We start from the raw sequence: 17301 nt of genomic DNA on the forward strand, positions 1-17301 counted from the left end.
GAATTACACATATAATCAACATCACATTTAGATATGTTTTTTCTATTCAACATACAACACCATTTCAACTTAAAATTTAACATTTAGAGCAAGTAAAACATGGAATCAAGAAAAGAAACTCAACAAGAGATAAAGCATGATACTTTAAATATCTCTCCTCAAAGATACAACCCAAAGCCTCTAGCTCCCAAGCTCGAAAATCCCCAAATGGAAGCAAGACCGGAGTAAAAATGTAAACCTTGAAGAGTAAAAAAACATTTCCTTCTCGCTCCCCACCTAGATCTTTCTTTAGCTAGCTCAAATCTTAGATAGATGCTTGAGATTTAAAGAGAGTAAGTGAAATAGATGAGAGAGAGAGTGTGGCCAAAAGTGAGGGAGAGGAAATGAAATGTGGTCTAAGCTTAGCCAATTTTCTCTTCAAAATGTATGGCCTAAAATGGGTCAAAAGTCCACCCAAGCTCAAATACCATAAATGCCCTTTAAAGCTCACTAAAACTACACAATGCCACATAATATCCATATCCACCCACATGACACATATATCTATATACACATACACAACTAATACATTAACTCATAAATAGATAAATGCATGGTAATGGAATAATAACACCGAGACCCACACGGCACGCAAAACGATGCACAAAAAATAAATAAAAATAAAAATAAATGCCGAAAAAATCTGAAAAAAATTCGTGATACTACACTTGGTTCCTTTCGCGATGGCATCGTGCTATAAAACAAGAAAACAATTCAACAACAATAACACTAAGGCCCACCTGAGAACAACTCAACACAAAAAGATATTATACTAACGCTTAGCATGCAAGGCTATGCAATAAGCACATTAACATAAACACATAAACACGTAAGCAAGTAGACAGTTAAGCATGCTTTTTTCACGTAGCAAAACACTTTAGCAAGTAATCAAATAACAATGCAAATGACTTCCCAGACAACCCTAGGTAGGCCTCTACCCGTCGTTCTAATGGTTTTTCAACCATGGCTCTGATACCAAGTTTGTAACGACTTGAACCTATGAGTCCGAACCGCTAACCGGGTCCTTACCCAAACCCGAGGTCACCTAAGTCAATCCCCATCATATCTAATGTCCAAACATCATCCTTATATCCTAATTATGTTTTGAGAAGGCTTTAAATGACTATATAAGGCTCGGGGTTAATTATTCCAAAGAAGAAAACAAAGTGCACCAGACAGCTATAGTTCAGTCGACCGAAATGGAGTTTCAGTCTGCCGAAATGATCCCCCTATACCAGTCGACCGAAATGGCCATTCCGGTCAGCCGGTTATGGCCCAATTTTCAAGTGATGCTACTGGAAGTTTCGGATGATCGAAATGCCCATTTCGGTTGGCCGAAATGGTCCTACGAAGTATGGTTCAGCTACTAGACTGCAACAAGTAAGAAAATGATTAATTACCTATGCAAAAGTTTTGTAAACTACACAAAACATGATCTAACACCTTATGAAGATGGTATACTACATCCCATGGTTAAAAACATCAACATTATACCACAATGCAACTTCAGTAACTCCATTAAATTAAAAACAAGGTATAGTCTTTACAATTAGTCCAAGTTACATCAAAATAGAGTCAAAACTCATAGTTAAATTACATGGCCAAGCTATATGATAAGCGCCGAATATTGTATATTCAAGCGCCCTAAATTGCATTAGTAAAGTCCGTTGTATGTTAATTTATGTAGATTATCTTCATTTCTATGTTTTTATGCATTTTCAGGTTCCTTGGCCCAAAAGGAGCAAAAATAAGGTGTTGTGGATTTTTGACCATCAAAAGGCACAAGGCTGAATTTCTGGCAGCAGTGGAGTCAGGACTTTGATCGCCATTTTGACCTTGCAAACTTGAGAACTGGACTTCTATTATAAAATGGCATAATAGCTCTGAATTAGCTTTCTAAATCTTCAAACAGTTTGTCATTCGGAGCTCGGAGAAGAGAGTTATGGCCTTGTTACCAGAGGTGCGCAGAACTTCCTGGCAGCAATGAAATTCTGCCTTGATCTTAATTTTCGACCAACCATACTTGAGAATTGGATCTCCACCAAAACATGAAGTATTTAAAGCTCGGAATTAGCTCTCCAAATCTTCAAACGGTTCATTATTTGGAGTTTGGAGCGCAAAGTTATGGCCATTTCATCAAAGTAGGTCTGGGCGGAGCAAGTGAAGCATGGAGCTTTTTACACTAAATTTGAGTGCTCGAGGCCTTGCTTCGAGTGCTCGAATTTTGGGCAGAATGCCCGTCGGAAATGGCTCATTTCAGCCCACTTGCACCTTGGTTTCTTCATTTTGTTTTCCTCTTTAATGAAGTGGTTGGAGATGTTGGTTGGTAGCCTCTTTGAGTGGATAAGATATCTAATAAAGGGAAGCAAGGCCACACAAAATCATTAAGCTTCATTCTACAAGATTAGAGGAGAGAGAAGAGAGCAAAGGGGAGGAGTTCTTGAAGCTTCAAGGAGGAAGCTCGAAAATTGAGGGGAAAGCCTTGCTTCTTCCTTCATCTAGGGCCACCATGGGTAACTAAACCTCTTTTAGGGAGGTGATGAAGCCTCCCCTTTTGTTCATGTTCTAGATTAGGTTCTATTTTGGGGATTATAATGTATAAACTTTGGTCTTTTCATAGTTTAAGAGCTTATTACTTCTTGTAATGATTATTCATGTTTAAATGATTGATGTGAGTTATTTAGCTTGTCTTGATAATTCTTACATTAGTCTTATTGCTTTTATTTTCATAGTGACAATGAAGATATTAACTATGAATGGTTTTCAAGGCATGTTGATTTTGAAACTTGATATTCCATTGCTTAGGTACCTCCTTTGATGGACTATGCTTGATTCTTACCTTCATGTGCTTCATCATTTGATTAAATGCTTGATGGTCTTTTGCTTAAGTTAATGTATTTGATACTACACCCTAGTCTAGGTAGTCCAAATGTGTTGTCTTTTGATAGACCATTCTTGTTTTAATCTCATGAACTTTTTATTGGTTATGAAGCAACTATGTGTTGCTACATAATTTTTTATCATTGCTTATATAGTGTTTATCCCCAATTTAGTCTTGATTTAGCATGTATTTAGGGCGTAGGTGGATTCACTTCCCTAGTTTCCCCTTTTATTATCTCTAACTCTCATTTACTAGCACTATTGTTTTATGCACATTTGAATTCCAAGTTTAGTGACAAACAAAACAAACCCTCTATGAACACCCCTTATCACTCTAAAATGACTCTAGACACTTAGGTTGCCATAGATTAGCGCAGTCCCAGTGGTTCGACTTACCCGACCAATAGCCCTATTTTACAATGATTCGTGCTATTGCGAAGGTTGATGTTTAATTGACCAACCGATCACTATACAAGGTTTATACATTTTTAACGTGATGCTATACAAAAGAATGGCCCAAAATACAAAAGGTTACTAAACACCCTTCTAACCCCTTCATGCTTGTAGTGGATTGTCATCTACCACCTCCTTTCCGTGACCTGAAAAATGTTAAGATGAAGGGGTGAGCATAAGCTCAGTAGGAGGTGCCTAAGGTACACCTCTTGAGACCCCGTGAATCCACACAATGAATAGGAATAAAGGAATTGGAATCATGCCACTTCCGGGAAGAATATAACTATAATATCAATATCAATAATCTGAGTCATGAATGAATTATGCCGTGCAATAGGATGCAATGCCATGTAATGTCGCTCCTCATTTCCAAAACCTTGTCCATCATCATTTCTAAACTGTTTGTGAAACCCATCCCTTGGCAACTCCATGGCGACACGAAAGGAGAATTGGCTAACTGTCCCGACCTATGCAACTCCATGGCGTCATTTGGGCCCAGGTAACTCAACCACGCTAAGGTAATCTCCCTAATCCCCTCTAGGCCACACTAACGCCACGGTCCCTAGGCAACTCCTAGGCGGCCTGGTTTTCGCAAACCCTTTCAAAAGCTTTTACCCAAAACCCATTTTCATTTCTTTCAAAACCACATTCCCATTTCTTTCCCAATGCTTATGCATGAATGCATTATGCCATTTCATGCCATGCCAATACTCATTATCATACATTTAATTCAAGTATAAACCACTTAACATGCTTTACATGAAATACCAAAAATACATGCTTTCATTCATCAATAATTCTAGCATGATTAGCTTATAAAACATGAATTTATTTCATATAAGCATGCATAATCATAATATATCATTTAACACATAATTACACATTTCATATACAACATTTAAACAATTTTGCAAGAATTCATACCAGATAGGCATACTAGATAATAATTCATACAAGGAAAATTTACAAAAGTGCAAGAAAATGTGAATTAGAAACCCCTACCGCAAGCTAGATGAAAAACCCCCAAAAATTCCTAAATTTTTAAAAATCCAATGGTTGGCCAAACAAGGAATTGCTTACATCAATGCATAGATCCCAACGAGCTCTCCGATTTGCCGCAAACGGCTCCCACAAACTCCCAACTATTAAAGATTAATCAAAGCTTGAAGTTTTGAAGAAAAAAAAAAAAAAAGAAAAAAGAAAAGAGAAGAGGAAGAAAGAGAGAGTGTCGGGGAGAGAGAAGAAAATGAGGCCAAAGTGGCCTCTTGGCCACTAAAAACAAATGTTAGTGGTGGTGGGTCCCACCACTAAAAAAAATCTTTTTAACTTTTAATTTCCACCACATATATATATATATATACATATATATATGTATATATACACTAACCATACCACATCCACATAAAACACAATAAATAAAAATGAATGAGATGCAAATGGATCCAAATAAAACTCCCGTACGCGACAATTTCGGTAGCGGGTCCCCCCGGGACTTTCCGGCCCGAAAGACGGAAAAATGCCAAAATAGCAATCGGTGCATTTCCAAGAATCCTAAACTCAAGGAAATGTCCCAACCAACTCTCGAACACACCCGACATACCCCACGATGTATGGCACGCAAAATGAAAAAATACGAAAATACCCTTGCAAAAACAGAAAATTCTAGAAAAATAAAAAATGGTGAAAATCGAAAACATTACAAGACCTTCCTTTTTTCCTTCTTCTTCTTCGCCTCAGACCGCTGTTCTTCAATTCTTCTTCTTCGCCCGCCTCACAGCCTCACATGTAAGTAAATGTAAAAATGAGGGAAGATGTAAATGTCAAAATGAGGGAAATTACCACCAATATACGGTATTATACACTATTTATTATATAATATATGGCCCTATACCGTATCAGTTAAAAAAGTTTCAACCCAAATTTTAAATGACGTGGCCAGTTCTGAGCCACTTATTTTAAAATGGAGGAAATGAGCAACTGTTGGACTAGAGGTGATTTTTACCCCAGTATATAATATATAACAAACATATCTTTGTCATTTTTCCATGTGTGTAATCTAAATATTGGGGCGCAAATCATCTGCTGTGCGATTCCTATGCGGTCCTCTGTTGTGAGTTTTAAGTGGCCTATATTTTGCCACATCATTCTTCATTTAATAGCTCTTAAGGCAACGTTTGAGTGGAATTGAGACAGCATTTGGATCCTTCTTCACCACCATTTATAAGTATCTTTACACACAAAATAAATTATGCACATAATACAGACTAAGTAATGTCACATACAAACGTTACTCAATTCAACATACTGTGTTTGTCAATTACACTACCATTTATAAATAACATTTCACCACCACTATTTGTAAGTATTTTCACCCTTAAATTAAGGTATGCACATAAATGGTGATGTTACTTTTAGATTCTTGTGATGTTATTTTTTAGATCCTGTAATGTTATTTATAAATAGTAGTGAAATGTTACTTATAAATAGTGATGTAATTGTCAAATACAGTCTCAATTGTCAAATGATGGTGAATGAACGTGACCAAATATACACCACAAAAAAATTTACTACAAGAGACAGTTTGAGAATCTACAGCTGGGATTTGCGCCCTAAATATTGAACCTAAAATTGGTCGACATTTCAATGTTGGATTGTTTGAAAAATAAATTTAAATAGATTAGCGGCAGGAATCAAAACAATTAAAAATCAAAATACTCCTAGGGAACAACGACACTTGGGTTTCGAGACGAATCGGAAGATACATAAAAGATTTTATTGAGACGAGATCACAAAGAATGAGACGTTATAGAACGGAGAGAGAATCAAACGACACATCTTTACGAGAGGATCAATTTAGAGAGAGAGAGTGTAGCTTTTCACCTGGTAGCTAGGGTTTTCTAGAGAACAGAGAGAGAACAATCGAAGCAAGGATACAGGGTAGTGTTCTCTAAGATTGTTGCTGGATCATTTTGACACCGCGCCTTGGAAAGGCGCAGAAGAAGACGCAGAACTGGAGGTTTAGCGACAAGCAATTGCAACGAAGAACAAACAACCTCTGGTGTTTGTGTTGGTGTTGGTGTTCATCTTCCTTCGCCCATTATTGTCGATATTCTTTCAAGGCTTCCAACCAGGAGCCTCTTGAAGTGCAAGTGCATTTGTAAAAACTGGCAATACTTAATTATGCATTACCTTTATTTTCGTAAGATTCGTCTCGCGAGGGCGGACATTTTAGATGATATTGTGATATAGGTTAACGGTTCTCGTTCTCGAAAACTATTCTATTTGTTGGAGCTCGGAGAAGACTCTAATTATGTTCATCGAACTCACTGGCCAATGAGGTTCAAAATCAAATCTAATAAAAAATTGATGGATTCTTGTAATGGTTTGTTTTGTTTATGGGATGACGATAGAGACACTGTTCATATAAGCAATCCCATTTTAGGAGAATTTGTTGCCCTTCCCAAACCCAAAACTCTTGAAATTCAAAGATAGAATATGAGAATTAAAAACTGTATTTGATACTTTCATTGATGGTGTTACACTCAATTTATAGAATAGAATTTAGCTAAAATAGGTAACTAATTACCTACCAAGTAGCCCTAAATTAAGGAGTAAATAATTCAATCATACAGCTGTATTATGAGATAAAATCTCAACACTCCCCCTCAAGTTGGTGCATAGATGTCACACATGCCCAACTTGTCTAAAAATTTTGAAAACACTTGATTTGAGACTGCTTTTGTGAGAATGTCGGCTAGTTGATTCTCATATCAAATCTTAGGCAACTCCACAATTTTCCCATCCAACTTCTCCTTAATGAAGAATATGTCTATTTCGACATGTTTCGTACGATCATGTTGAACTGGATTATGGGCAATATCACATGTTAATTTATTGTCACAATATAGTCGAATAGGTTATCCAGGTAGATAACCCAAAGCCCGTAAGAGAAGTCTTAACCACAATGTTTCACAAAGTGCAAGCGCCATACTTCTGAATTCAGCTTCTGCACTCGAGCGAGCAACAACATTTTGTTTCTTGCTTCTCCATGTAATAAGATTACCTCCTACAAAAGTAAAGTAACCAGAAGTAGATCGTCTATCATCAATAGCTCCAGCCCAGTCAGCATCAGTATATGCATCTATGTTTTGATAACCAGCATTTTTAGTGAACAAAACTCCTTTTCCAGGATTAGATTTCAAATAACTCAAAATCCGCATAACTGCATTCATATGTTGCTCTCCAGGATCATGCATAAACTGGCTAACAATGCTCAATGCATAAGCCAAATCCGGTCTCGTGTGTGCTAGGTACATCAATTTCCCTACAAGTCTTTGGTATCTTCCTTTATTAGTAGGTACTTGGTTGAACTCAACACATAACTTCAATCCTTCTTCCACTTGTGTCTCAGCTGGTTGACATGTTGTCATGCCAGTCTCTTATAATAGATCTAAGGCATATTTTCTTTGAGATAGAAAGATTCCTTTATTAAATCGAGATACTTCGATCCCAAGAAAATATCTCAAAGGACCTAGATCTTTCATTTTGAATTCTCTGGATAAGTACTACTTGAGAGCCTTCATTTCTTCAAGATCATTCCCTGTAACCACCATGTTATCTACATATACAATGAGTGCAATGATCTTACCCTGTTGTTTCTTCAGAAAAAACGTGTGGTCTGAATTGCTCTGACGGTAGCCAAAGGCTATCATAGACTTAGTGAATCTTCCAAACCATGCTCTTAGAGATTGTTTGAACCCATATAATGATTTCTTTAACCTGCAGACCTTCCGATTATATTTTTCGGGTATCATGCATCCTGGTGGGAGATCCATGTATACTTCTTCAAATAATTCACCATGCAGAAGGCATTCTTCACATCGAATTGTTGCAATGGCCAATCTAAGTTTGCAGCTAAAGACAACAAGACTCAAACTGTGTTGATTTTGACACATCTTTATGAGAGGATCAATTTAGAGAGAGAAAGTGTAGCTTTTCACCTGGTAGCTAGGGTTTTCTAGAGAACAGAGAGAGAACAATCGAAGCAAGGATACAGGGTAGTGTTCTCTAAGATTGTTGCTGGATCATTTTGACACCGCGCCATGGAAAGGCGCAGAAGAAGACGCAGAACTGGAGGTTTAGCGACAAGCAATTGCAACGAAGAACAAACAACCTCTGGTGTTGGTGTTGGTGTTGGTGTTCATCTTCCTTCGCCCATTATTGTCGATATTCTTTCAAGGCTTCCAACCAGGAGCCTCTTGAAGTGCAAGTGCATTTGTAAAAACTGGCAATACTTAATTATGCATGACCTTTATTTTCGTAAGATTCGCCTCGCGAGGGCGGACATTTTAGATGATATTGTGATACCGGTTAACGGTTCTCGAAGACTATTCTATTTGTTGGAGCTTGGAGAGGACTCTAATTATGTTCATCGAACACACTGGCCAATGAGGTTCAAAATCCAATCTAATAAAAAATTGATAGGTTCTTGTAATGGTTTGTTCTGTTTGCTGAATTATTACAATAGAGACACTGTGTACATAAGCAATCCCATTTTGGGAGAATCTGTTGCCCTTCCCAAACCCAAAACAGATGCAAAACCCTTTAGAGTGACTTATTGTTTTGGATTTAGTCCAACAACAGAGGAGTATAAAGTCTTAAGATTTAGATTACTTCCCGCTGATTACTCAACTGTTGATGTTCATACTCTTGGAACAGATACATGGAGAAATGTTGGGGATGCCCCTTATCCAGCCCATGATTATGGTGTTAACCTAAATGGCGCTGTACATTGGATAGACAAGAGGGGTACAAGTATCTATCCGTTTGATATTGATGAAGAGCAGGTCCATCCTATCCCACTTCCTCTTGAGTTGAGAAACACCTATTTGGATGAGGTTGATTTGGGGGTGTTGGGAAATTGTCTCTCTATATATCAAAATTCCATTAATTATCTTGATATGTGGTCCATGAAAGATTATGGAGTAGCTGAGTCTTGGACTAAACTCCGTATTCTAAAAACCTCAATTCTACACGAGGCGCGGCTTTTTCCAGTCACATTTTGGAGAGATGGAGAGATCTTGATTTCATGTATGAATGGCCTTCTAGTTTCCTATAATCATGAAAAAGGGAATTTTACTGCACTCAAGGTTTATTACCCAAAAGAAAAGGTATATGCGTTCCATGCGTTTTCCTACCGTTCAAGCTTTTTCTCACTTAAAGATGTTGCAAGCAAAGGAGGTTTGAGGGTTGTGAATGTCAAGTCCAAAAAGTAATGTACCACTCCCAATTCATCAGTAAGTTCTATTAGTGCTTAATAAGCCTTACTTATATCCATTTATGTGTAGTGGAGTTCGCACTATCAGTTGAGTCGTCTTAGAATAAGTCTACTTGAAAAGTTTTGATTGCAACAATGTCTAAAGTAGTATGCTTTATTTTTTCTTCATTTATTGGGTTCCAAACTTGGATACAGTTGTGAATAATGTTGTGATTGAGAAAGTTTTTACTGAACTTTTTTAACCAAATCTTATATTTATGGTTAATATGGACACTCAAAGGAAACTTTATAATTAGTAGCTCTTAGGATTTAGAAATTGAGAAGAGTATGTTGTGCTTTTACAGCATTTAAATATGAATCTGTTTTTACATTTCTGCTGCTACTTTTTTTAAAGGAAGACATTGGAGGATTTCTTTTGCTGTGTTGGTGTCTCTCTAAGGTCTCATGTCAAATATATATTCAATCATTCTTAGTCCCTAGCACTCTCACATTTTTTTGGTTTTCGATGCAAACCTTCTGGGTTTTTTTTTTTTTTTTTTTTGCTCTTTTCTTTCTTTCTTTTGTTTCTTTAACTAAGAATTTTCTTGAATACTTGTTAAAAAACATGCTTATTGTACCTCTTAATTTTCAAAAGTATACAATATTATATGTAACTATGCACTCATAATTTTATATTGAATTACCATTTGAAGTTCCATCAATATGTTCTCAATTTTTATTGCGACTTTTTCTGTTACAATTATTGGCCTTGTTTCCTTTCATACATTTAAATATATTTTTTTATTGAATTTTAAACAAGTCATACACTTAGAATCTTTAATAAGACATTGAAATTTCCAGGTAATGGAATATTTGTGAAGTTGCTCTTAGAATTTGAGAAGTGAGATGAATCTATTGTTCTTGTCATACACTTCTTGCAGGATTGTGTGTGTGTTTTTGTGTTTTTTTCCCTTCTTCATACAGTACTATTTTAAAATAAGGTATTTTCTTTTTGGTTTTCTTGGTTGTTCCTAATGTATCATACTCAAATTAGATTCAATTCTGTTTGGTGCAAAATATGATTAAAATCCTCTTTGCCTTTTGATTAGAGTTTGTAGTTTTCAATATTAAAGATTTTCCTAAATACTAGTCAAAACATATTTACGTAATTTATTTATGTTTTATATAACTCTATGACCATAAGTTTCTACTAAATTTTGTTTCCTTGTCGGGTTGAAAATCTCAGTTGTATATATTGTGCATTATAATTATTTTTATCTTTTGATTTCATGCCATGCTTATTTCAGAATTTGAATTATTGCGTCACTTTCTCTTTGCACCAAAAGAGGGTAAAGGAACTCTTGGACATCTATATATTTCTCATTGTTCTCTAGTCTTGTTTAATTTCATCTTTGCTTTGGCCCCTCAACTCTTTACCCTTTGTCCCACCCCAACTCTCACCAGAAAGGGCAGGTTGGGTGGTTTGCGGTGGGGAGGGGTTGAAGGAAAAATTCCCAAAGTATCAAGGTTTTGTGCTTTCGAAACTGGATTAATTTGCTTAACAATTTTTACAAACTTAATGCTCGAATATAACGTTCTCAGCTCTTTGATTGCACCAGGAAAGAATAAAGGAGATTACTCTACAAAGAAGCGATTTTTTGTGCGCATGCTCTTGCAAAGGAAGAATGTGTTCTTGTATAAAATCCGTCATCTATGTGGTTGCTAGAGGTCCCTGTATGTTCTTTTAGATTACTTTTGTATACCCTTAATCTGCTACAAGGCAAAGAAAAATCTTTTTGCAACTACTATAACTGCTGGTAATATAATCTCTTGCTTAATTACTTGAATGCACATTCTTTGTTTTTCATATTTATATATATGTTTCCCCTTTTAAAATGGCTATTGGGGCATTTTTACTCTTTTGCATAGGTAGGCCTTTGAATTTTTTTCATTTTAATCTTTCTCAATTATTTGTTGCCTACTTCCTTATTTCTTAAAGAAAAGACATCATTAAAGAAAATGATGTCGAACCTCAGTTGTAATATTTTTTTTCATATGCAAGAGACAAACACACCCCTTTTGCCCTCACCTGGGCTGGAACCTCTCCCCTCCTCTTTGAGGATGGGAAGGTTATACCATTGGGCTAGATTAGATGCCCTTTGGTCCTCAGTTGTAAAAATAGAAATACGTATCTTTTTTGTTTTCCGAGAAATTGGGGATGCTTGGCTTTTGTAGAACGACATTTCTGCCTTACTTTAACTTGAAGATACTGCCCTACAGACATAGAGTGGGTTGGAGAAGACAGATCTACAGAGTTATTTATATTTCAAGTTTCTTTCACTCAGGGATTTTCCAGTAGCACAATCTTTGAGTTGATGTTTGAATAAAGTACATGGAGATAAAGTAGGAGGCCAAAGGCCACTAAAGAGAAAACAATATTGTAGTCTTGGGCATACCCTTGACTAGAAAAACAGAAACCTGCTAGAGCATGGTCTCTATACAAGCTTCCCTAGCAAACTTTGTAGCAGTAGATGGATCCCCTCCATGAAGAACTCTGTTTCTGTGACAACAAATGATGGAAGTGAAAAAACCACCTTGCTCCTTATTGAATTATCAGCGCTGATAATGAGAACTAAACCGCTCTACAACTGCTTCAAATGATGTGAGCCCCATCCCATTTGCCGAAATCATAAAACCAAAAAACCATTGGTGTCTTCCCCATGATAGCAGCCGTGAGAAATGGACGTGTTGATGCACCAAAGGAGATTTATTTGGTTCTTGCAATACTAGGAAAGCAAGTATACATACCCTGGGTCTGCTGCCATTCCGGACCAAAGAAACTTTGTTGTCTACACAATTCCAAGCAGCCTTGAAACTGAATTGCCCGTATTTCCAGCTTATAGCATCCGGATTGTTGTTTGCATTTAACCAATTAGAGTTTTCTGTAGGCCAAGTAAGTAGGTAGGTTGGACCATGCATCAGTCTGCCACAAGACACTCACAGTATCTTCTTTATGGTTGAAACCTGCAATGAGTCTTCTTAACCCAAACCTAACCTCCGTTGAATAGCGACTACATCCATCCATTGTTCACTCTATAAGCCAGATGTGGAAGTATGTGGTTTCGAACACACACTGGGTCTTTCCAAACTGAACAATACTCGAAGATTTACACCATATTTACCGTTAATGTAGACTAATAATAAATGAACGCCAGATGTGGAAGTATGTGATTTCAAACACACAAAGTGTATTTTCAAACTGAACAATACTTAAGGTCCTCACTGGTAAGGATTTATACCATACTTACTGTTGATGTGGACCAATAATAAATAAACATATCATCTTTAATTTTCAAATCAAATATGGTGGGATAGATATCCACTTATTAAATTAGAGATGGTGATTTGATTATCATCTCTGATTTGATAATTAAAATAGGATGTATCTATTTATTATTGGTCACATTCGAGTATGGTGTAAATGTTCACTAGTGAAGACCTAAGTATTGTTAAAACAAACTCTGCTCCTGGATCTGAAGACAAAGAAAAATTGGCAATTGGGTAATCATTTTGCGATGGGATTTATGGTCTTGGCTATTAGTCTCACAATTTATAAATTTTCACTACATGTTTGTTTCTTTATTTGAAATAATCATCGGACAGGAAATGATATTAACTAATTCACATTTCATAATTGCAAATTCTACCAGATGTTGTCAGCCTGTCATTTAGAATATTTGCTTCAAAAGTGAACAAACTACTTTCATTTAGATTAATGCTATACATGTCATAATTTTGTCGAGATGCCATAAATTTATAAGGGAAAAGTGTAAAAATTTCTCCTGAACTATTAAAGAATCAGCAATTAACCCTCTGAACTATTAAAATTACAACTAACTCCCTAAATTATGCATTTTTGTGACAGGTAGCCTCATCCTTCACTATTCCGGTTAAATCCGTCACTATTCCGATCGGATCTTACCCATGTGATGGCACATGACATACACTATAATTTTAATGACTATATTACCCTCCTGGGCATGAAAAGACACTAATATCACTTATTGTAACTATTAAACCCAAACAACTTTTAAACACCCCAAACACACCCTTATGATATATATATATATATATATATATATATATATATATATAGTTACTGTTTATCTTCTTCACAAAGCACATGATTGAAAAAAAAATTAAATAATTCCTGTTCTCCTGTTCACACCTTTATCCCTTATATCTACAGACATAAAAACACAGAAAGAAGGGGAGAGAGATAAAATACTGAGAGGGGGAGAGAGATAAAATACTGTTCATCATCTTCTTGGCATATTTTTAATAAATTAAAAAATCTTTTTTTTTTTTTTTTCCAAAGTTTTTTCTATAATTCATAAAATGGGGACAAGAACCCTCCGGCCGCTTCAAGGGGAGGAGCTACCAGGTCGTGGGGCACCACCGTTTCGGGCCAATCGGTGTCGACCAGTGGCAGCGTCGGGTCTCCGTCGAGCCGGAGTGAGGCAGCTTTGGCGACGCCAGCCAGTGAGAACACTTTTCATAGGTTAAACCATCTAGATATTCACGGGGATGATGCCGGGTCTCAAGGGGTTGTTGGGTGAGCCTTCAATTCTATTATTTTCTTCCAGTTCTGTAACAATTCATATAATGTTGTGTTAATTTTGGGCCTGACTTCTTGTTGTGGGTTTTGGATGGAGTGGTGACACCCCATAAATTGTTTTTTTATTGTAGATTGGGGAATTGTTGAAATGGGTTAGTAGTTTGACAGATTTCGCCCTTCAACACAAAGGTTGATAAAGTAAAAAATCTTGCTGAGTCGTTGCAGAATTAGGAGCGCAATAGATTAACGGGAACTTCATAATTTTTTTTTCCACCATTCGAATTGAACCTTGTTGGCCAAACTGAATCCATATATACATATATACACACACATCGATTCGACAGGGCAAACTGAACATCTCTCTCACACTGTCTATAGAGATCTATATATATTGCTTATCTCTCTCCTTCTCCCTCTGTATATATATATATATATATATATATATATATATATATATATATATATATATATATTGGACATACTTGTGATCGTTGAGGAATAATCGGTGATGACCCTGTGGGCGGGTGTGCCATGGGCGGGTGCGAGAGACACTGTCAGGCTACCACACTAGCGAGCTACGAGTGCACAGTCCCACATCGCCTGGGTAGAGGAAAGGTGAAGTGCTTATATGTAAGTGTGTCACCTCCAATTGGTATGAGGTCTTTTGGGGTGAAACCCAAGAGCAAAACCCTGAAGGCTCAGGCCCAAAGTGGACAATATCATACCATGTGGTGGAGTGGGTCGTTACAAATGGTATCAGAGCCTGATCCAGCCGGAAGTGTGCCGACAAGGACGTCGGGCCTCCAAGGGGGTGGATTGTGATGACCATGTGGGCGGGTGCAAGAGACACTAACAGGCTACCACACTGGTGAGCTACGGGTGCACAGTCCCACATCGCCTGGGTAGAGGAAAGGTGAAGCGCTTATATGTAAGTGTGTCATCTCCAATTGGTGTGAGGCCTTTTGGGGTAAAGCCCAAGAGCAAAACTGTGCGGCCTCAGGCCCAAAGCGGACAATATCATACCATGTGGTGGAGTGGGTCGTTACAAATGGTATCAGAGTCTGACTCAGCCGGAAGTGTGCCGACGAGGACGTCGGACCTCCAAGGGGGGTGGATTGTGATGACCCTGTGGGCGGGTGTGTCGCTACCACACTGGCGAGTTACGGATGCACAGTCTCACATCGCCTGGGTAGAGGAAAGGTGAACTTACTTATATGTAAGTGTGTCACCTCCAATTGGTATGAGGCCTTTTGGGGTGAAACCCAAGAGCAAAACCGTGAGGGCTCAGGCCCAAAGCGGACAATATTATACCATGTGATGGAGTGGGTCGTTACAAATGGTATCAGAGCCTGACCCAGCCAGAAGTGTGCCGACGGGGACGTCGGGCCTCCAAGGGGGGTGGATTGTGATGACCCTGTGGGCGGGTGCGAGAGACACTGTCAGGCTACCACACTGGCGAGTTACGGGTGCATAGTCCCACATCGCCTGGGTAGAGGAAAGGTGAAGTGTTTATATGTAAGTGTGTCATCTCCAATTGGTATGATGCCTTTTGGGGTGAAACCCAAGAGCAAAACCGTGAGGGCTCAGGCCCAAAACGGACAATATCATACCATGTGGTGGAGTGGGTCGTTACAAATGGTATCAGAGCCTGACCCAGCCTGAAGTGTGCCGATGAGAATGTCGGGCCTCCAAGGGGGGTGGATTGTGATGACCCTGTGGGCGGGTGCGAAAGACACTGTCAGGCTACCACACTGGCGAGCTACGAGTGCACAGTCCCACATCGCCTGAGTAGAGGAAAGGTGAAGTGCGTATATGTAAGTGTGTCACCTCCAATTGGTATGAGGCCTTTTGGGGTGAAACTCAAGAGCAAAACCGTGAGGGCTCAAGCCCAAAGCGGACAATATCATACCATGTGGTGGAGTGGGTCGTTACATAATCGATCAATCTCTACTGAGGGATCGAGCGATGGTGAAATCCCTTTTCCTGATTACACTGTTCGACTCTAATTACAGGGCAGCAAGAATAAGAGATATTGTAGTTGCGAATTGATTAACTGAAACTGAGTGGTCAATTTCAAAGTTGGGTGAGAGGGATTGTGGTGGTAGTGATGAGCACAAGCGGAAGATCCACTTTGTTAGGTCTCTTAATGGCTGAATAAGAAATCCAGATGTTTCTACTGTGGCGACGCCATCCACGACTTGATCACTCCAAAATTCAAAACGAAGGAGTACAACGCCAGCAACCCAGAAGAAGAAGATGATGTGATTGAAGAGGCTGATTCGTACCAAGAGAGTATGGATTTGTGGAGGTTCTATAAAAGATGATGATGGTCTCTCATAGATGTTGCCTCTTTGTGGTTCTTTTTCTTCTGCCATGGACATCGTTTCTTGATTTCTCTCTCTGATCCCTTCTTTCTCTCTCTATCTTTACGCATTTCTCTGTCTCTCGATCTCTCCTTCATGGCAGTACATAGAGGGCCTCTTGAATTTTTCCAATCATTCTGAAAATTGGTGAGTTATACATGCCAATCAGCTTTTGAATTCTGCCGACGCGGGAGATTTTGGAAAATCTGGTGAGTTTCGCCGTTGAAAATGGCGGTAAAGGATAAGTTTGACGGCAAAATGGGTTTATAAGGATTTGTTTTCCCTTTTTTTTTTTTTTTTTTTTTTTTTTTTTTTCTCTCTGAAGATAAGGTTGCTTTGTTGTCGCAATTTGATTGGTGTCTGAAATTATCATTGCCATGTCATCAAGTTAAGGGTATAAGTTTCAAAACTACGTAGTTTTAAACAAGGGTAAATTAGTCGTTTACTATTTCCGTCCAACTTAGCTACCGGAATATAACAAATCAATAGTTTTGGGGTTTCTTGTAACAAATTAATAGTTTAAGAGGGTTTTTTGCAGTTCAATGGGGTTTGTTGCGATAGGTCAATAATTGGGTAAAGTGCAAAAAACCCCCTTGAAGTATTGGCCATGTAGCAGAAAACCCTCCCGATCTAATAATTTGACAATTAACCCCCCTGAACTAGGGATTTGGTAGCAATTTACCCCGTCCGGC

The 17301-nt window shown here is 38.0% G+C and overlaps 2 protein-coding genes across 2 annotated transcripts; one reads left to right on the forward strand and one right to left on the reverse strand.

Annotated features, from left to right (window-relative positions):
- Positions 1-7289: 7289 nt before the first annotated feature.
- Positions 7290-7802, reverse strand: LOC132296531 (secreted RxLR effector protein 161-like). The gene has a single exon (XM_059794722.1). The coding sequence runs from the start codon at positions 7800-7802 to the stop codon at positions 7290-7292; it is 513 nt and encodes a 170-aa protein (XP_059650705.1).
- Positions 7803-8326: 524 nt separating this feature from the next.
- LOC132295459 (F-box protein At3g07870-like) lies at positions 8327-11519 on the forward strand. Its single transcript, XM_059793735.1, has 2 exons — positions 8327-9668; positions 11248-11519. Exon 1 carries the CDS (start codon positions 8475-8477, stop codon positions 9645-9647), a length of 1173 nt encoding a protein of 390 aa, XP_059649718.1. The 5' UTR covers positions 8327-8474; the 3' UTR covers positions 9648-9668; positions 11248-11519.
- Positions 11520-17301: the final 5782 nt, after the last annotated feature.

Source organism: Cornus florida, unplaced genomic scaffold, assembly GCF_030987335.1.
Source record: "Cornus florida cultivar Cherokee Brave unplaced genomic scaffold, ASM3098733v1 CherokeeBrave_3.0.0_Hap2_Chr02, whole genome shotgun sequence".
In the NCBI taxonomy this organism is placed as follows: domain Eukaryota; kingdom Viridiplantae; phylum Streptophyta; class Magnoliopsida; order Cornales; family Cornaceae; genus Cornus; species Cornus florida.